This window comes from Haliotis cracherodii, unplaced genomic scaffold (assembly GCF_022045235.1).
Source record: "Haliotis cracherodii isolate W230 unplaced genomic scaffold, xgHalCrac1.p SCAF_7, whole genome shotgun sequence".
In the NCBI taxonomy this organism is placed as follows: domain Eukaryota; kingdom Metazoa; phylum Mollusca; class Gastropoda; order Lepetellida; family Haliotidae; genus Haliotis; species Haliotis cracherodii.
The window spans coordinates 30610057-30632566 of NW_027266330.1; the positions used below are offsets into that span (position 1 = coordinate 30610057).

At 43.5% G+C, this 22510-nt stretch overlaps 1 protein-coding gene across 1 annotated transcript in view; it reads left to right on the forward strand.

The window, feature by feature from the left end:
• Nucleotides 1-13849: 13849 nt before the first annotated feature.
• Nucleotides 13850-22510, forward strand: part of LOC139447840 (uncharacterized) — a 29000-nt gene continuing 20339 nt past the window's right edge. Inside the window, exon 1 of the mRNA XM_071229317.1 lies at nt 13850-13996. Within this exon, the coding sequence (XP_071085418.1) occupies nt 13899-13996 (98 nt within the window). The 5' untranslated portion in view covers nt 13850-13898. The remainder of the gene's footprint in view (nt 13997-22510) is intronic.

Below are 22510 nucleotides of genomic sequence, written 5' to 3' on the forward strand. Positions count from 1 at the left end.
AGGCAACAGACCACAGACAGAACACAGGGGTCCCAGCAGTCTCCCACACCCCACGGATAGAACACAGGGGTCCTAGCAGACTCACACAGATCACGGACAAAACACAGGGGTCCCAGCAGTCTCCCACACCCCACGGATAGAACACAGGGGTCCCAGCAGACTCCCAGACACCATGGACAGAACACAGGGGTCCCAGCAGTCTCCCACACACCACGGACAGAACACAGGTATCCCAGCAGACTCACATAGACCACGGACAAAACACAGGGGTCCCAGCAGACTCACATAGACCACGGACATGCTTTCAAAAGCTGTCGGGGAGACATGGGGTGGGATAGTAAAGAGGTGGTGATTGGATGTTGTGTCTAATGCCACAGTCAGCAATAGTCTGATACATACTGTGAATTAAGTTTTTTTCGCCGCAGTGAGCAATATTGAGGTGGAAAGGGTGAATGAGTGTCGTCAGCGCAATGTAAATACTATAGGTTAGACACAGGAACCAGGGTACATAGCTTTATTAAAAAAAACATTACCTTATTGGTACTACTTATGTGTTGACGTGAAGTGACTGAGTGAGTGAGTTGTGTTTAACGCCGCTTTTAACAGTATTCGAGTCATATCGCGGCGTGTCAGCTTAATGTGGGAGGAAAGCCCAAGAGATGCAGGTCTTAGACGTTTACCGCTTCGGTGAAACCCACGAACCTAGAAACATAATCGGGGCGAACCGGGATACGAACCACAATCATAGGTTTCTGGCGTGCCGAAGGGACGCAACTCTGCACAGCGAATTGCGGCGCCTTAGACGACTGGGCCACCCGTGTCCACTGTTGACGTGAAGGATTCGTCTGGATCCTGTTAAACATTGGATGCTGGAGACTATTGTATTACCGGAAGCATTGTTTGGCGTAAACACAAAACATGATACACCATGAGTCTTGAGAAGGACGATCAGGGTTGAATATACGTGTCCTGCTGCATCGAGGAGGGCTTGGTGCGGTGTGGTCTTGTATATATGTCTGTCCGTGCGTTCAGGGGTCGATACATTTACGTTGCTGGATGTTGCTGCACCTTTATATTTTATACTCAGTTTGCAAAACGGATCTTTAATGGAGAAGTAAGTTCCGGGTACAACGCCCCCGTGGAGGTCACGTGAGGAGGATCACGTACGTGCACGTGTCGCGGACATCAGTGTACCCCTGACGGTCATCCAACCACAGGAATACGTAGATTACCAAAACATAATTTTATTGACCATGTCTCACGATTTCGTTTGTTTGTTGTTTCACGCCGCAATCAGCAATATTCAAGTTATATGACGGCGGTCTATAAATAATCGAGTCTCGACCAGACAATCCAGTGATTGATATCATGAGCATCGATCTACGCAATTGGGATATGATGACATGCATCAACCAAGTCAGCGAGCCTGACCACCCGATCCCGTTAGTCACCTCTTACGACAAGAATAGTCGTTTTAACGGCAAGCAGGGGTTGCTGAAGACCGATTCTAACCGGGATCTTCGCGAGTGTGCGATGATTCTGTGTTCAGCAGTCAAGTAATGCTTGTCGTTAGAGGCGACTAAACTGCCGGGTTAAAGAAAGTATGTACTAAATCATATGAATAGCGGGCTACAAAAGGACGGACCGCCTCCGTGGTCTAGAGGTAGAGCGCTCGGAGAGCGGAAGGTCCGGGTTCGATACCCGACCGCGTCATACCAAAAGACGTTAAAAGATGGTACTTGTTGTTACCCGGTCAGGCACTCGGCATTAAGGGGTTAAAACATGGACTGGTCGGCTCGGTATACAGTATACTGTGTCTGAGTGGCCACACACACACACACACACACACACACACACACACACACACACACACACGTGCATGCACGTCGCTATATAAGTGCAATAATCTTGGACGCGACGTTAAACCCCATATCACCTCACCTCGTGTCTGATTAAAGGATTCCAGAAGGACCGTAACGAAAGTGATGTGGTGAAGCGCCCATTGTGTAACATCGTGGAATCGTTGCTCGTGCTTCTAGACTCGACTGTTTCCCTCTATGAATATCGCAGAAGGTATATGAAAATCAAGTATTCTAACACCTTAGCTCGTCCATCGTCCATGGCTCTGCCCTGATACCATCTGATGCCTGTCACAGTCCATTTGTAATGCAAACAAAGTTCTCCTTTATGTTCGGTTGCGACTATCTGGTCACAGATTTGTTTGTTTCTGGTTACACGATACCGCCTTGTGTCGAGCTCGGCACTGGGCGAGGAACTCACAAGATCCGTCAAGATAGGGCCTTTTCTGCGAATTGCACCGGAGTATATATATATATATATATATATATATGCATTACACACATATATATATATATATATATATATATATATATATATATATATATATATATAGAGGGAGAGAGAGAGAGAGAGAGAGAGAGAGAGAGAGAGAGAGAGAGAGAGAGAGAGATTGTTATGGTACTTAATTCTTCATAGGTCAATCTCATTGAAGTCAGATCTTTTAATCTCTTACAATACCTCTCTGCGGTCCCGTGAAGATAAGATCCGGGTTAGAATTCCTGGTTGGTCTTCAGCAACACTTGTAATAAGTAGCGACTAACGGATCGGGTGGTCAGGCTCGCTGTCTTGGTCGATGCATGTCATCGTATCCCAGTAGCGTATATTGATGCCTCATGATGCTCATGAAGCCTCGATGTTGATTGGCTGATTCCATAGTTCACGTGATTCTTGGGCTGTCCTAAGATATGCAGGTGTCGTATCGGAGTAATTGATCCGATTTTAATGAGATTGTTCACTATTGGCGTTACAGAGAAAAGGGTAGTACCTGCGGCGTAACACTACATTCGTTCACTAACTCCAAACACATAAGCTAGTTCATCGCCCCATCAGTGCCTGCTTCACCTAACGATCAAACGACCAAAAGGTTTAATAAAATCTTTACAGTATTTGAAATACATGTAGATTCGCGTCTACAAATGAGTGAGGATGGTTTTAAGTCGCTTTTAGCAATATTCCAGAAATACAACAACGGCGACACCAGAAACGGGCTTGACGTTTACCCATGTCGGGAACAGAACCCGCGTCTTCCGCGTTACGAGCGAACTCTTCAACCACTAGGCTACCCCGCCGCCCCCGCGTCTGCGAAGTTGCCAAGCGATTGCATCAGCGATGCTGATGCTGATGCTGATGCTGATGGTGTAGGGGAGGTTAGCTTCCGACAAAACTGGTCTCAGGGAAAATCTGGTTTTATAACAGACGTTTAGAAGTTAATGAATTACAACCTACTTTAAAGAAAACCCGCATGTGCGTATAATATATTTTTATATTTTGTAATTATATTTTTTTCCGGGTCTAAATTTTTGTCTAAACATCCCAATATATTTAGGATTAAGATGTTGTTTGATGTTAACGTTCCATGAGGCACATGTCCCTGGGAATATATGAAATTCCGCACCAGTAAGAATAATTACAAAGGTTAATCTAATTTCTGTGTTTTTGTAAGTTTCCTTTAATAAAATAACTTGCAAGATAACAGAACAGCGCCCGCCTCATCCAACTGACCTAGAATCAGCCCGGGAAGCGAGAACAATTCCAAAACCAAATTACCCCCCGAATCCACTCTTTACCGAAGAACGCACTCATCCACGCCTGTCTTGACGTAAACACACCACATACCACAACCCAGGTGAATCCGTGGCTACCACCACTGCAAGGTCTTTTCAAACTGGGCTCTGTCTTTCTTCACATGCAGTTAGGCCAAAGCGGCTCATTCCATACCATTACCAGGCCCAGTGCTGACATGTGTTCCTAGCGGCTGCGCATTCCAGCAGCAGAACCACCGGAGCCGAAGCCTACGATGCACTCCGCGGCTTATGTTTGGATATAATTATGACCATACTGGTGGGCACTAGTTATGTGGCGGCTATTCGAGTTATGTAAACTCCCAGCGCCACACAAATAAGGATACATCGCGGAGTCTTATAACAACAACAAGGCCGAGCTGTTTACATCAATATCTCTATGTGATGTACAGGCAAAGTCGTTGTATCAGCGAGGCGCCATAAACGAGCTTTTCTTCACGGTGTAAGTGTCACAGAATTTGGGGAAGATATTTAACAAAGCTGCGTGGAACATTCCACGCTTTCGCTTCTTACGATCTGAAGAATCTGACCTCTGCGGTTATGGTTATTCAACATGATGTTTCATTACTAATATTTATTTATCAGTGTCGGTAGGAGTGAATGACAGCAATGTCGATGCTAGACTAACATTAAGTCTCCAAAATGAACATTTTTTTACAGAAAAAAACAGTCGTTGAATTATAGTTATAACATACAATAAAAAGGAGCCCAGAGACTTCCTTCATTTTCCGATAGTGTAGTAATCTTGACTTGCCAAACATTATAGACTTGCTTTGGCTACATTGGATATATTTGTTTCGGTCGATGCCTGCAAATAACAATGTGACACGTCCCAGTCATGCTGCGGTATTAACATGCAATATCCGTCTCGCTTACTCTGAGCCAGGGATGCGATAGACCACTTATTAAGTAACATAAACCCAAGATTTGGTCCAAAGAAAGAAAAAGAATATTAGACTTACATTAAACCTTTTTTCCAAGCTGATTTATAATATCTGAAGGTTCGGGCTATTTGTATCACTAATAGACTGTGTTTTTTGTTAAGTTAAATGCAGATATTCCTCTATTATGTCGTTCAACTATTTTTCTAACCTAAATACTTATCCGGGAAACGCTGGCTAATGAACTTGCGTCATCGTTGATATAAAAAACCACACAGCTATAAACTCTTATTTGGGACCATTCATTTCATTTCTTTGAGTAGGAGGGGTGGGGGGTAGGGGGGTGGGGGGGGGTCTTCAGAATCATGCCCAAATTGTATAGTTGCCCATGCTGCTGTTTTATGTAACGTACCCGGACGTCAAGGATTTGTGATAGTGAAAAAATGAATACAGTTAACTACGGTTATAACGAACACGCTTAAAACGAACTGACGGATATAACGAACTTACTTTTTGGTCCCGACTATTTGCTGTAGTTCTGCTGTATATATGCTTATAACGAACTACGGTTATAACGAACTAAAATAAGTAGTCCCTTTGAGTTCGTTATAACCGTACTTTACTGCACTAGTGCTCAGTAAATAATTAGTTTGTTTGATATAGCCGGGGAGAAAATAGATTGCCCTCCTCCTACAAATGTAACGGACGTCACCTTAGTTTCCCCTTAAGCTACTTAACATTAGATTAAGGTTTTGGTATTTTTCAGGAGGAAATTTTTTTAAATATTATTTTCAGTTTGAAATGGAGGTTTTTTTGGCTAGGGAACTCAACACCATAAAACGACGCCTTTGTCTATCAACGAGGCCATGAACATGCGGCCTTCATGCAAACTGATACAGAATGTTTATCAGTGTGATGAGGCAGTCTTCCACCATTCCTCATCGATGAAAGGCGTGGTTTAGGTAACACACAACCAAATGTTTTCCCATAGAATTTTATAGTACCGTTATATTATTTTCAAAAAAATAACTAGGCATTCAAAAGCCATTACATATACATATATGCACAGTCAAACAATTAAAGCTGCAATAAAAACACAAATTTTCAGCTCCTTTTCCGAGTACAGGAAGCTGAACACACAAACCCCAGTTCCGCACAAAATGTCACCTACGTGAAAATATCTGCACTCACATAAAGCACAAGTAATCTTTTTAGTTTTTATTACTGGCTGGATGAACATTTAAAAGACATAAAAATCTTACACAATATCATCCAATCACAGCCAGCATATATGTCTCGATCTGCACTGAAGGCGACGAAAACCGCACAGTCACAACTGGTTATGAGTTAGTGTAGTAGAACCTAAAGCGGAGTAATGCGCAGCAGTTAGCAGTGCGGAGTTGCGTCCCTTGGTTGTTGGTTCAAACCCCACTTCCCCCAGACACTGATTCCTGGGATGTCAGCAGTCAGCGCCACGTAACTATTATACTAGTCTTCATTCTGCGACCTCTGCTGGAAGGGAAAGATTGGCTTTATCAAAATGGCTGCCGTGGCGACCATTTTTTAAAAAAGGTATTTTTACATTACAAGGTATAATCACAGAGGCAACAGCTGCATTGGCGATATCGAAAGATGTAATTATTAGTAAATAGAATAAAGGGTCATTTGTGTGTTGGTTTGTTGAAGGAGGGGTGTGTGTGTGTGTGTGTTTTGTTGTTGGTTGTTGTTTTTGGGGTGTGGGGTGTGTGGGTGTGGGTGTGGGGGGGGGGGGGGGGGGGGGGGTGATGGGTGTCGGGGACTGAAACCTCTGCACATCCTGAATCATCTTCCCGAGGCAAGCGTGTCCACCATCCTATATCAAAGCCTAGTTTCTACCCTTGCCACAACAAACTACTTTTCTTGGCTCGATCCTGGCGCCACCTCGCGTAGATCACGAGTTGTGCCCCTTGTAATGAAAATGCGATATCCAATCAGATCGCTGTTCTTATCTCGTAGTGCTTCACAAAAATGGCGACTACCATAGGCGACGACCTCGTCGAACAGATAACGAAAGCATTCGCGTTTTCATCTCTGACACAAAAACGTAGGCAATCGTTTGGGGGTTTAAAAGATAAAAGGACGTTTCAACAAAGACAGAGAGCGGTAAATCACTTTTATACGAATGTGTACCAGTCGTGGATGTCGATTTTGTCAAAAGTTCTCTGATTTTAGAAATGTTTTGAGCGATAGTCCGATCATATTTAGTACAGGAAAGCTGGCTTGATGTGCCAAGGGTGGAAACAGGGCTTTGATAAAAAGGCTAATAGACGCTCTTGCCTCGGGAAGATGGTCCTTATATACAGAATCAAAATACATGCTCTGGTGCACGCTATACATGCCTATGGTAGAGCGTCCGCCCGGAGTGCGGAAGGTCCGGGGTTCGATCCCCGACCGCGTCATACCAAAATACGTTAAAAGATGGTACTTGTTGTTACCCTGTCTGGCGCTCGGCGTTAAGGGGCTAAAACAAGGACTGGTCGGCTCGGAGTCAGTGTACTGTGTCTGAGTTGGGTATTCATGTTAACCTGCGGCATGGTATCTCAGTGAGCTAGCACTATAAATCGGCATCAGTCCGGACTAGCACAAGCAGCCACACACACACACATACACGTGCATGCACGTCGCTATATAAGTGCAATAATCTTGGAAGCGACGTTAAACCCCATTTCACCTCACCTCACCTCACCTCACCTCACCTCACCTATACATGTATCCCATCACCCGTTGGTTCTCCCGGGTAGATCGGGTAGAAGACGGGAAAAAAGGTAGATGGCAGGAGAATGATGCTGTGTATTCCAACATTCCTCTGCCACACATGATAGTATTTGCGACTTCGTTTTGAATATAAAATGTGGTAAACAACATCACACATTTTGTTTACTTTTGCCCCAACGTCCGTAGTCTGGCCTCGAAGTAGTGGGAGACACAAGGTGGCCCGTTGCCAAACATCAAATTGCAAAACTGTCGGAAGTCTGAATGAGCTCCGAATCCCGCACACTTAATTTCTCGCACGGACCGAAAATTCTAATTAAGGTGTGTGGTGCTTGCATAAACTTATCGTCATTCAAAGACGGTTCAGTAAATAACCACGGCCCGCAGTGGGGTTGAATAGGCGTCTCAGTGCAACTTATTCAACTTAATTATAGGTGGCGAATCTGCTTCCGAAATTACCGGAACTGTAAATGTGGATTACATATATGCCGGTCACCCTATTAAGATGGACATAAGTATTTATCTAACTGTACATACATGAGGCCAGATGGACCCCACGTGGTGTAGCTGATGAAGCCAGTTATGTTCGTTAATCTGCGTTGGGGATGCCAGGTTATCGATCTCAGAACTCAGCCTTGACGTTGACCTTGACGTTGACCTTGACATTCTCCACCCCGCTCCCTAGACTAACGCTTAGTTTCTGGAAATATATATTTTTTAATGGAAACAAATAACTCCTTTTATATTGAAAAGGAGCTCCAGTGAGAGGGGGGACCTGTGGATAAACCTGTGGCTATCGAAGGGGGTGGGGTAGCCTATAGGATAAAGGTGTGAGGTGAGGTGAAATGGGACGCGTTTAACGCCGCGTCCAAGATTATTGCACTTATATACTGACGTGTGTGTGTGTATGGCTGCTTGTACTTGTACTAGTCCGGACTAATGCCGATTTTATAGTGTTAACCCATTGAGATTAACATGAATTCCCCACTCAGACACAGTATACTGACGGCCCTACTGTTTTAACCTCTGAATGCCGAGAGCCAGACAGGGTAACTACAAGTACCATCTTTTAAAGTATGACGCAGCCGGGGATCGAACCCCGGACCTTCCGCTCTCCGGTCTGGCGCTCTACCTCTAGACCACGGAGGCGGTGTATATAGGATAAAGCGTCAGGCCATCCTACTCCTATGAACATCGCAGAAAGTTTATGAAAATCAAGTAATCTGAAACCTCAGCTCTCCACCGCTCAGCTCTGTCCTGTTTACAACAACTGCCTATCACAGTCCATTAGGGGGCGGTCGGGTAGCCAAGTGGTTAAAGCGTTTGCTCGTCACGCCGAAGACCTGGGTTCGATTCCCGACATGGGTTCAATGTTTGAAGCCCATTTCTGGTGTCCCCCACCGTGATATTGCTGGAATATTGCTATAAGCGGTGTAAAACCATACTCACTCACAGTCCATTAGGACCCGTGACGATCCGGGGTAGAATAGGTCTTCAGCAACCATGCTTGCCTTAAAAGGCGACTAACGGGATCGGGTGGTCAGGCTCGCTGATGCTTGTCATCGATCCCAATTGCGTGGGTCGATGCGCATGATGTCCAGACTGGATTGTCTGGTCCAGACGCGATTATTTACAGACCGCCGTCATAAAGCTGGAATATTGCTAAGTGCGGCGTTAAACAACAAACAAACAGCCCATTCGACAGCAGGTCAATTGTGACCAGATTGTAGATTTTTTAAGGTAAGGTTATCTGTTGTAATGCAATATCAACTGTCTGGACGCCAGTTTTGTTCACAGTTATGACATACTGCCTAATGCAATGTTCCCAGGAACTCGGGAATGTCTGCTGACCATGTTTATGACCTGCTGACAGTTTTATAACAAGACAACTCTTTTCGATAACTAGACAAATGTTTATTGTGCATGAGAGGCCTTAAGTACAACTGATTGATAATATGAGGTCAGTCACATGAGGTTAAGACATAGCTACGTTAACTCATGTTCAACCGAAACCTTTGCCTCTATAATGTTTGGAAAGTCTAGATTACTGCAGTCCTTTTGACAAGTCTAGATTACTGCAGTCTGAAAATGAAGAGAATCTCTGGGCTCCATTTTATTATATTTTTATTAGGATAATTGATCAACTGTACGATATGTTCATTTCAGAGACTAGATGTTAGTCTACCGAAACCTGTCAAATAGGGGCTTTCGGGTAGCCTTGTGGTTAAAGCGTTCGCTCGTCACGACGAAAACCCGGGTTCGATTCCCCACCTGGATACGATGTGTGAAGCCCATTTCTGGAGTTCCCCGCAGTGATATTGCTGGAATATTGCTAAAAGGGGCGTAAAGCCATACTCACTCACTCACTCACTCACTAACTCACTCACATGTGACATTGAATCTTGGCAACATATCGAACATTTTCAATATTATCAAAATTTAATATATTTACAATTGACTGTTTACACTAAACCATATCAAAAATCCATAGGATGACTTGCATTCTTTAACATGAGTTATACCTTTAATCCGGAAACGGAAGTTAAACTACCAGATTGGAAGAAACAAGAAAGACAAAAATTACAAAACAGGATTCTTCAAGAGAGGGACATGTTCTGAGTATTGCACTAGAGTATGACCCGGGCTCGGTTCCTGGAATTGGTGAAACGTGTGAAGCTGATTCCTGTCACTCCTCGTCGTTGTATTGCTAAATATTTCTGAAAGCGTTGAAAAGTCAAACTCATTCACTCAATTAAGCTGCACAGAAATGCAGCCTCCCCCCATTGACCTGCATCCCCTACCCCCATCCCCATCCCCACCCCCATCTCCCCTTTCCAGGATTGACGAAGATACGAGCTCGAGATGCGGGCTCGCAACGCCACAGGCATGCTGTACAGACGTGCGAGTGATAAGGGATCGGTGAGGATTTTTAACCGGTCTTTCTACATAAGTTGGGTACAGGTTTTGTCACGGAGCTTCGCGAAGGTGTATAGGGACAGGCTTGAATTCCACTCGAGTTTATCATGGCGATATTACCAACATACTTACATATTTACAACAGTAAAAGGACTCCCTATGGGCCAGCTTTTCAAAGTATATCATCAACAAGTCCCTGTTTAGCGTTTTGGTAATCCACCGCCACTCGTACCACCCACCCATCAATATAGACGATATTGGGTGAGTCAGTGATATTTCAGCAATATCACGGCGGGGGACACCAGAAATGGGCTTCACATATTGTACCCATGTGAGGAATCGAACGCGTGTCTTCGGCGTGATGTGCAAACGCTTGCACCTCTAGGCTACACTACGGCATAGGTGGAAGTCATTCAATGGTATAAGTGAGTATGTTTTTACGCCGCTTTTAGCAATATTCCAGCAATATCACGGCAGGGGACACCAGAAATGGGCTTCACACATTGTACCCATGTCGGGAATCGAACCCGGGTCTTCGGTGTGACAAGCGCACGCTTACGCCCTAGGCTACCCGATCGCCCCTTCAATGGTATAAACATTACAACCATTTGGTATCAAGCGATGCTTGTTCAATTCGGGATGTGAGGGGCGGAGGGTAGCCTAGTGCTTAAAGTGCTCGCTCGTCACGCCGTTATTTTTCAACACATGTTTTAGATAAATAGACAGATGTTTATTGAGCACGAGAGGCCTAAAGAACAACTGATGGATAATATGAGCTCAGTCACATGAGGTTAAGACATAGCTACGTTAACTGATGTTCAACAGAAACATGTTACATGGGAGCGGTGGGTTAGCCTAGTGGTTAAAGCGTTCGCTCGTCACGCCGAAAACACGGGTTCCAATCCCCACGTGGGTACAATGTGTGAAACCCATTGCTGATATTGCTGGAATATTGCTTAAGCGACGTAAAACAATACTCACTCACACTAAATCGGGATGTACAATTATTGTAATCGTTCAGATTAAAAAACCTCTAGGTTAAAAGGTTATTCAGGACCACGAAGTTTTGTTTGTGCTCCAAGACATCAATTATAGTAAAATTGGCAATATTTGTTACGCCTTAAATGCATGCAAGTTTGGTCTATGTCAGTCTCTGCACTCAGTTATAGTTCTGAAAGCAAAAAATATATTTAGGCTAATAGTTTAAATTAACATAAATATCTGTTTTTGCAGATGTAGCTTGAAAAAAATATCCATACACAATCCCACAAAAATATATACGTACAATGTGTGACCCCTGAAGATCCGGGGTAGAATAGGTCTTCAGCAACCCATTCCTGCCGTAAATGGCAACTATGCTTGTCGTAAGAGGCGACTAACGGGATCAGGTGGTCAAGCTCGTTTACTTGGTTAATACATGTCATCGTATCCCAATTGCGTGGATCGATGCTCATGATGTCAATCACTGGATTGTCTGGCCCAGACTCGATTATTGACAGAGGGCCGTCATATAGCTGGAATATTGCTGAGTGCGGCGTTAAACAACAAACACACAAACGCACGTACAATTTGTTTATGTTGTGCTACACAAACTGAATTCTTCATGGAGCATAGCTGTTCAGTGTGGGTTGTGCAACAAATATTTGACCGTCTTCTGGTAATGTAAAAGTGTCGAACATGCAAACATACTATACATTGTGCTACCCTACAATCCGGAATGATGACACACGTGTTTTGGAAGATTGAATGAGTGAGTTAAAATTTCACGTCGAATCGGCATAATGTCAGCCACATAGCGATGTATTGGAAGAGTTCTTAATAACATTGACAAAAGCCGATGACATTGTTTAACTATGATAGGTTATCAAGTAAGTTATCGAGTCTGACGGGGCGGTAGGGTAGCCTAGTGGTAAAAGCATTCGCTATTCAAACCGACGACCCAGGTTCCATTCCCGACATGGGTACAACGTGTGAAGCCCTGTTCGGGTGTCCCCGCCGTGATATTGCTAGAATATTGCTAAAAGCGGCGTAAAACCATGCTCACTCACTCACCGAGTCTGACCACCTGATCCAGCTAGTCGCCTCTTAAAAGCATCACCGTAAAAGGCGACTATGCTTGTCGTAAGAGGTGACTAACGGGATCGGGTAGTCAAGCTCGCTGACTTGGTTGATGCGTGTCATCGTATCCCAATTGCGTGGATCGATGCTGATGATGCCAATCGCTGCATTGTCTGGTCCAGACTCGATTATTTACAGACCGACGTCATATAGCTGTAATATTGCTGAGTGTGGCGTTAAACAACAAAACAATACAAATAAATAAATAAAAGCATCACAGGTGGCTGGGGACTGACCAACTCTCACCCAGATGGAAGTCTGGTTGCAGTTACACAATATGAATTATTTACCCATCTCTACAACTCTGTAACGCTAATCCCCCGGGAATATCCGGGTTAGGTCATCAGCAAACCCGTTTGTCGTAAGTGAATAAGTGCGCACTTTTGCAGCTATTCGCCGAGAGAAATGTCGTAAGAGGCTACTAACGGCATCGGTGGTCAGGGTGGCTGACGTGGTTCATGTCATCGTATCCCAATTGCGTACATCGATGCTCATGATAGCACTAGCTTTTCTGGTCCAGATTCGATTATTATTATTTTTTTAAACCCAAAACGCTTACATGAACTCTTAAACAAGCGTGAATTTGAAAACTATGCGAATAACCTGACGATGGTTGTGACCGTTTATTTTATCAGCAGATTTCCTTGAACCAACCCCTCTCCATGTCTAGCAAGTAATGAACACGTCTTAATTTAGAGCACTAGGCGTCCTGGTGCATCTTAACCCCAAATGGTTGTGCAGACACGTTAAGAATGATACGTCAGGTGAAGGATGGGTTAATTATCAACCCACTTTGTACAGCGAGATTTAATAAACAAAATTCTTCAAAGAAACCCAAGGCAATGGCAGTGCTAAATCTACATTCACAAATGTTCTCGCTCTCAACCAACTAACGGAATCAAGACAAAGGACGCACTTCATCTTCAAAAGAAACAAATCACCGGAACTAACCACTCTCAAATCTCTTCTGCATCCATTTACCCCCGTGAGAGCATTACCGTATGGCAAAGGATAAGCTTAACCGACACATGTTTAACCTTGGACCGACAGAGCTCAGGGAAAACGGACACCTGTTGGTGCTAGCGTTCGTCTGCACGTGCCCTGTCAGTCTTGCAATTAGCATGGGTTCTCACCTAGCTCGACCCCCACCCCTACCCTGTCAGATAGTTTAAGTGCCCTACGACCAGGCCTCAAACTTCTAGGAACGTTGCTCAATCCATGGCAAGTACGAGCCAATCCCGGTGCTATAAATGTGTAGAGTTATCAACTGCATCGCCGCGACACACCAACCGCGATATAACTGGAGCTAGTTGAAAAAATGCATCCTAACCGCAGCATCTAAACCAGAGCGGGGGGAGAGGGGAGGGAGCGGCGCTTGTGTCCAGTTTCCCGCCGCACGTGCTGTACCTGGTGTAGCAGACGATTCAACACACGTCACGGCGGTGCCAAGAGTCTGCTCCGAAGTGCATCCTGTCCTGCGCACGCGCACACCTCACTTATGAGATTGCGTGGTATAAATTGATGCGGCTATCCCATGGTGTAGCAGTGTAAGCCGGGTGATACACGGGATATGGTGCTTCCTAAACGGAGGGGTACGCGAACAACGGACACGAATACCATGGCAACGCGTGTACTTCTCACCACACTCGCTTTAGCACTGATGGCAAGGTAAGTCACGTGACCTCCACAGCAGACGACAGGGTATTTTGTATTTGTGATTCATAATTACTCGCGTTTTTTAGACGGAAACAGGTTGACACGTTACCTTGCGAGTAAGAATTGACTTGTCACATGTGTTCAACTGTCCGACTGTGTGACAATACTACGTTTACCGTGATCAACCAGTCTAATTCCTATATAATCGTAGACACGGAACGAAACCGATATTTTTGTTAATTACAAATATTAAGTAATTAAATTGGATTAATTACATAAATATACTACAAATGAAAATTTGTGTACGGTAAATATCTCCGATGAACAATGTCAAATTATTTCGAAATTGATTTTGGTATGTATATAGTCCTGTGAAAGAAGAAAGTATGTGATAAGCAAGTAATCTGAGACCGCTGCTCCAGATCGCCTAAAGCATGGCACTGTCCAGTTTACAAACAGTGGCTGTCACACTCCATTAGATAGCAGGTCAATTTTGACCAAAATGTAGATTTTCATGGGAATACAATATAAATTTATTTGCGACGCAAACTTAGTTCCTCTCATGTACCGGACAGACACTAGATTTGTTTCTTTATGGTTATATGATACTGTGAGTGTCACGATGTGCAGTGGGAGGGTGATTCAGCAATGTCTACTGACCACACATTGCTGACCAGCTGATCATGACCTGTTGTTTTATTACAACACATAATCCTTCCACATAGGGCCATTTCCTGCAAATTGCACCGGAGTTCAAGGTCCATTACTCATCGTTTTAACGATGTCGGGTTACGTAAACAGGTGTATTATGAGACAAATTAGTTTCACAATGTCTGGCTGGTAAAGTGATATTGAAACGAGAGGTAACAAAAGTCCTAAACATGGCGGTTAATGTCGTCTGCTGATCGTACACCATATTGTGACGTACACAAGTCACGGGTGCCCTCGATGAGGTACTCAGACTTTCACAAAGGGATAAACTCGACGTGACGATAACAAGGCAGTTTGTAATTCTTAATGGGGAAGTATATAATGTGTGATATACCAGCCGTAGAAAACAGTACAAATACGCTGATTATGTTCAGCAAGCAAGTGTAAAACAGGCTATCTCTACAATGAAAATCCTGGCAGGACATGGCCAATTCGAATCGTATTGAATCACAGCTACCTTTGGACATTTGAGCGAAGGAAGGAAGGAAGGAAGGATGAACGAACGTATAAATGAATGAATTTTACTTGTCGATTTATTCGCTGAAGTAATTTCCTTATCTGTTCCTTGTACATAGTCTATATTTAATTAAACCACGGGAAGTACATTGCAGTTACATTAAATTACAGTAAACTACGGTTATAACGAATTCAAAGGGACCACTAACTTTAGTTTGTTATAACCGTAGTTCGTTATAAGCATATATACAGTATAACAATAGCAAATAGTCGGGACAAAAAAATCAGTTTGTTATATCCGTCAGTTCGTTATAAGCGTGTTCGTTATAAACGTACTTTACTGTATAGAACAATATGAGAACAACAGTATTGTGAATTCACAAGCACGGTACAAATGACATTATTGCAGTGTATAAGTATACAGTAATGTTTGTAGGTTCTTTGAACTGATTTTTTTCTTCTGTACACCCGGAGTTGACCAGTCACCGATGCCCATGTCTTCAGCAATAGGTGTGATGCAATCAAAAAGTGTTACACTTTTGGTATCTTCCCACTTACAGTCATGGAGGCTGAATACTGACAAATTTCCATATTCATATATTCTACTCAAAACAACGGTTAAGAACCACTCGATTCTTTCATATTACTAAAAGGCGGTGGGGTAGCCTGGTGGTTAAAGTGTTCGCTCGTCACGCCGAAGGCCCGGGTTCTATTCCCCACATGGTTACAATGTGTGAAGCCCATTTCGTGTGTCCCCCGCCGTGATGTTGCTGGAATATGGCTAAAAGCGGCGTAAAACTATACTCACTCACATTACTACAGTTAATCTGTCATCGGGAAGGTCTTGAGTTTATTTTGGTAGAATACGTAGAGTAAATCACCCACTGCACACTCTTTGTCAGAACGTTCAGCATGGCGTTTGAAGGATTTGTTGTTGGCCTGAAGACAATTTTCGGTAACAGAATATATTTTAAACACCCACCAAAACAAGCCCGATCCCCACCCTCTGACATCAAATAACCGACCTCTTGCGTGCAGACGACGATGTTGATGTAGACGTTGATGTGTCGGCAACAACGAACGTAGTCCCAGATGATTATTTTGCTGTGATAGTACCCAATATATCAGTATGAAGTCATAGTCGACATCGTATCAGCAGATGGAAGAGGAAATTAGCAGACGAAGTTCTAATAGTAGATCTCGTAGTATTAACGTAACAATCAACTGGATGTTGTAGAGAGGGGAAAATGTATATCTGTTACAATAGTAATAACAATATACAACATCGTGGCAGTAGTAGCTGTAGTTTTTAGTCTAGGGGCGCACGTGATTTGATGCTCTTCGGGGATAAGACCCGTTTTATTACATTATAGATCTTGTTTATCGATCAGATCGTCTTGACTGGGCACCGCCATTTTATTTGAAGCAGATGGACGTGAATTGAGAGGTGGAATCTGATTGGCCAACAGGAGGGACATAGATGGGACATAACTTGTATTAGGCACTGGTGGCGCTACGATCGAGCCCATAAATTTCAGCCTAGTTCGGCAAGGGTGGAAACTGGATTTTTATACTCAGTTAACTTCCTTGCCTCGGTTATCTCACGGCGGGTCAGCTGGCTTGATGGCGAAGGGAACCCTGAAATGATTTAGGTCTCTACCGCCATGGTGAAACCCACGAGGTTGGGTTAGTAGGACAAACCAAGAATCATTATCAGGGCGAATATGGGATTCGAACCCACAATCATAGTTTTCTGGCACGCCCGAGGAACGCAGTAATGCAGACCGTGTTACGTCGCCTTAGGCGACAGAGACTTCTGTGTCCCCAGCTTCAGCAGCATAGCAGATGCATCCGTGAAGATTGATGCATATCATCGTATCCCAATTGCGTAGTTCGATGCTCATGATGTCAATCACTGGATTGTCTGGTCCAGATTCAGTTATTCACAGACCGCCGTCACATGGCTGGAATATTGCGGAGTGCGGCGTTAAAAAACAAACAAACAAAGAAGCAGATGCTTGTGAAGCAGAACTAGATGATGTTTATGTAATAGTTAACACTGGTAGATTTTGTAGAATTAAACGCTGAAGCAGCATAAATATTAGTAGTGGAAATCTTCGAGTAGATTCAAAGATTTCAGGAGTAGTTGCGTAGTTGTGAAAATATAAGCAGTAGGTGACGTAACAGGGGAGGATGGGGTAACAGGAGTAGACGTTACAATAATGGAGTAGTTGTGGAATTGGTAGTCTATCTCAGAGCAGACGCTGCAATAGACGCTCATAGTAGAAAGAGAAATACTACGACAGCGGGGTGTAGTTGACGTAGTAGCAGCCGTAGTAGAAGTTGTAGTGGGAACAATATGTCCATAATTCACTGCAATGACGAACAGACTCTGTATAAACAAGCCAGCGCCGGGGCCTATTTGATAAAGGTACAGACAAGGTGAATCTCGAAACATGCCACAAGCTATTGTTAGCCGGCGCTCGTAGAGTTAGCACCATGGTATTTACAAACAATGGCATCAGTTTTCTTCGGGCTTCGCGGTGCAGAGGATAGCAGGCTCTGTTAGATAGCAGATCTGGGCTAGTCAGGACGATATCATCAGTCTGTTTGGACTTGTTCAGCATGGAAAGTTACGCTTGCAGTTGCCCCTTGATGACATTCGCATCACAAAATGCCAACCAGAAACAGTCTACCCCCGGCGATTTCAAACGAACAGGCTGTCAGTGTTTATTTGAACAAAGCGTCCGTAAACATGCGTCGATATTATCAATTTCATCAAACGTTTTGGACAGTCGGGGGCATAACGCCAGCCAGATTAGCCGGGTTTTGGTTATTATGTTTTGCAGTGATGAATGCTTGTCCTTGTGCTTTAACAATTAGGTTAATAGGAAACATTCAACCTCTCAGTGGTATCCTCAAAGTGCCCGCCGGGACAAGATGTGCAAAATTTCTCTCCGTGAAGAGTTACTTCCCTTAACCTTGCCAGGATCCGCTGATCGTGACTTCGAATCTCAGATTCTAGCTGAATATGATTCCGTCTGTCAGTACCATTCTCGTATTCGGTTGGATTTATGCCGCATGTGGATTCACATAGTTTAATCTTACAGCCTTATATATCTGAAATACGGTGTTGACCTCACTGCAATAACAATGAGGGTGTGGTATAGTCGCCCCGATGCCACCAAAGCGTTGTGACACGGAAGACATGCAGCAAGGCCTGACACCCCCATCCATGCTCCCGACCCGTGACGATTCCGGGGTAGAATAGGTCTTCAGCAACCCATGCTTGCCGTAAAAGGCGACTATGCTTGTCGTAAAAGGCGACTAACGGGATCGGCTGGTCAGGCTCGCTGACTTGGTTGATACATGTCATCGATCCTAATTGCGTGGATCGATGCTCATGATATCAATCACTGGATTGTCTGGTCCAGAGTCGATTGTTTACAGACCGCCGTCATATAGCTGGAATATTGCTGATTGCGGCGTTAAACAACAAACCAACCAACAATGCTCCCTGATGCCTACACAGTTGTGATGGTGCTGAACTACGGCATTAACCCGATCCTTAGAAAAGAGAACCGTGTTATAAGTTACCTGTCATAATATTATCTAGAAATAATTTTCAAAAACCCACATATTTGAAGATTAAACTTCAAATGCAAGAGCAATTCACACCAGTCGCAGGCTGAAACGAACGATTCATCACTTTGCAACATAGCCTTTCTCCAAAGCTTTAATGAATGTCCATGGATGTATAGTAATTGCATCCTTAAAATGGTAATTCTACATAAACGGACAGTACAGGATGCCAGTCTTTATTTGGACAATATTTATCTATTTACTTCATAAGGAATTGTGTGTTAAACGAAGAATCATTTCCTTGGAGACTTGTGCAAGTCTAAGTACAAAATAATAGCCCAAGCACGTTGCACGTCCAGTAGTGCCAACATATCTACAACGAGGTGCGTTTGCGAGACAGTTATCACTTAAAAACGCTATACTATATACACGGTTTAAAAGAGGGCATAAAACCTTAACACTTGAGAAGGTGGAGAAGAGCCCATTATAGGCGCAAGTTATCTACTTTCTTACGGGAGCTACCGACGTTATGTTCAGCTTACGCTGTTGCGTGGGATGGAGTAGGCGTGAGGGGTGGGGGTATGTGCTGTCCGGACTTCGTACAAATTGCAGAAATAGTCAACTTCGGATATGTCGAACACGGATATAACGTACACAAGTCCAAGGAATGGTAACAACATTATGGTCTCTTTGAGGAACGCTTTTTACAAAACCGACTGACTGAAGGGTATATTCTGGGACATCTAGTAGCTTGTCCTGGACTCCCAGATTCATCATACCATGTGAACTATTTGTTGTTGTCCTGGAGATAGTTTTCGGCAACAGAATCTTTTTGAGACACGGGGGCACGGGCCTAAGGCGCCGCGATTCGCTGTGCAGAGTTGCGTCCCTTGGCCACGCCAGAAACCTATGATTGTGGGTTCAAATCCCGGATCGCCCCGATCATGTTTCTAGGTTTGTCAGCACCATACCCGTGCTCGTGGGTTTCGCCGAAGTGGTAAACGTCTGGGACCTGCATCAATTCGGGCTTTCTTCCCACATTAAGATGACACGCCGTGATATAACTGTAATACTGTTTAAAAAACGGCGTTAAAACCAACTCACTCACTCACTCATTTTAGACACGTAACCAGGACACATTACGGATTCCCAGATTCGCAGATTTGTGCCTTGGACTTTATTGAATATGATAATGTCGGGACAAATATGTCGTCGAATGTACGATATATACGCTTTCAGGCTCTATATTTTTCAGGTTTCTATTTACCACCATCTAAATATGATTTAATAATGAAATAAACATTAAGAAATTCATCCGAGGTATATTTTAGACAAGTTTCATGTCAGCGTGTTTCAGACAAAACGCCGGTGCCATCGATCTCTTTGCTGTCGCTTGTCGGTTCTAGTCTTTACATATATAATAAATGTATGCAGACAACCTTTACAGTATATTGCCGAGACTCACGCTTAGTCTCTGAAAATACATAATTATGATAGAACCAAATAACTCCATTTAAATTGTAAAGGAGGCCGTGTAAGAAGGGAGATTCTAAACCCAGAAAATCTAGACTTGCTTCATTTAGGACTTTTGCATTACAGACAGGACTGGGCGTAAGGGAAAATAATGTGTTTCAGGGACTGTGAGGCAGGCTATATATTACGAGAAAACATGGCGCTCCACGACGCGTGTTCTACAGAATCAGTCAATGAATTTGAAATCTCATTCATTAAAAATAATTTCCCAAGACATATCATCAACAATTGGAGTGTAATTTTAAAATCATTCAACCTACATTTCTAATTAATCAACGCAATTCAAAAGCCGTCATAGCAAGCATAGAGCACGAGTCACAGCAAAACGCTGAAGGAAATAAAATAACCGACACGTCTTTAGTTACAGATCATTAAGGGACCTGAACCTACATCACATGACCTCGAAGTCACGTGGTCCGCGTAGACAGGCGGAGTTTACCGACGTGCCTCGCCTCAGTTTTATATCTCAAGTATTACAGGAGATATATATGATCTCTCAGACCCCAGTGTCACGAAAACAATGAAAATCTGCCCTGGTATGCCTTAATGGTTTAGAACTCGCCCGGGATGGAGAGTCTAGAACTGTCTAAGCCCTGACAGTCAATTAACTTAAACGCTTGGTCGTTGCGTCATTCATTCGACTTCATTCGCGTATTCACTTGATTTCTCAGAATACCTCGGATTTGAATTTTTGGTGACACGTATGAGATGATAACTAAATCACGAAGCCTAAACGGATCTTTATGTCCCAACGGATGTGAATTGAATAACTATAGAATATAGGAAATAGCGTCAACGAGGTCAAAATTTCTCACGCCATATTTATAACAAAATGGTGGGTGGGGAAAGTCGTGATCCTTTTCCAGATCCGACATCGCAGTTGAATTTATTGCAGTTTAATCACCAGTTGTCATAATAGTCGTTATTGAGTCATTTACGCGTTTAGTCCTTTTCAATGTATGATTAATGCTTGCAATAGAAACTCATTTTCTGTTTGCGAAACGAAAATCGCAAATGAAACCGAACTACGCATATTCCTAAAACATTCTCACAGCAAATTGTTTCTCGTCAGTGCTATGTTATCACAAGCTTTGATGCTGACTGTGCGTGCGTGATCCCTGCTATTATGATAAAGCTCTGAAATTATTGATGCTATAAAGGCTAGGGGTTAGTGTTTATAAAATTCGTCATCCTCATCCTGAATGTGTGACGTAGCCTTGCTCCAAGGCTGTACTCAAAGAAAAGTCCAAGGATGTGTAGTAATTCTATCCTCCTAATAGCCAAGTCTAGTTATGCGGACCCCAGTCTCTTATAGGGACGACTTGTTTCTTATTATTTACATAATCTAGAAATTATGATTCAAACAAATAATTATTGCCTTAGAGACTTGTGCAAGTCTGTGTGTGACACAGTGCAGCTAGAGATGCATGGGGACAGGCGAGGGTCGAAGTTCTGTGGAGTGTACGAGTTCGCGTTCTCACTGACAGACACCTCATAACGTGACAGGAGCCGTTTCCACTTAAGCCACACGGCCTCCCCGACAGCAAATAAATACACCTCTGAATTTAAAGGCTTGCAAATGGTTGTAATAGAATGGTTTAAATACAGAGCTTTGAAGATTCCCAAATGGATTTCGCTTATTCAACGTTCGCATTTAGATCAACGTGTTAATATAATTGGTTTGGGGATTCAGCGAGTTGAAAAGATAGGACCTTCAACAATCGTCCTGTTTCTAATTTTATGGTTTGTTATGAGTCGATGAGTACGCCCCGTTGTCATGATGAGAGAATGAGATATGTGTTTATTAGCTCAATAGGGTTGATTATTAAAACATGTCAGGTGCTCTGCGGCATTGCTATCAACAGGCTGCTACTAGCTGTGATGGAAAGGTCAGAATCCCCGATGTCGATAAACAAAATTAACGGGGTTTTTTGTATTATAAGCTTTCTAATAAATTCATACATTTGCAGGCGCCGATTTTCTGGAGCGCTTATTCAAAATTCTTTCAGCGGCGGAGAGGTCGGGTAGCTAAGTGGTTAAAGCGTTCGCTCGTCAAGCCGAAGACCTGGGTTCGATTCCCAACATGGTACAATGTGTGGAGCCCATTTGTGGTGCCCCCGCCGTGATATTGCTGGAATATTGCTAAAAGCGGCGTAAAACCTCACTCACTCACTCTTTTAGTGGCCACAGTTTTATGGTCCAGGAATTTCAGTTGAGATAAAAACGTATTCAACAGATTCAACT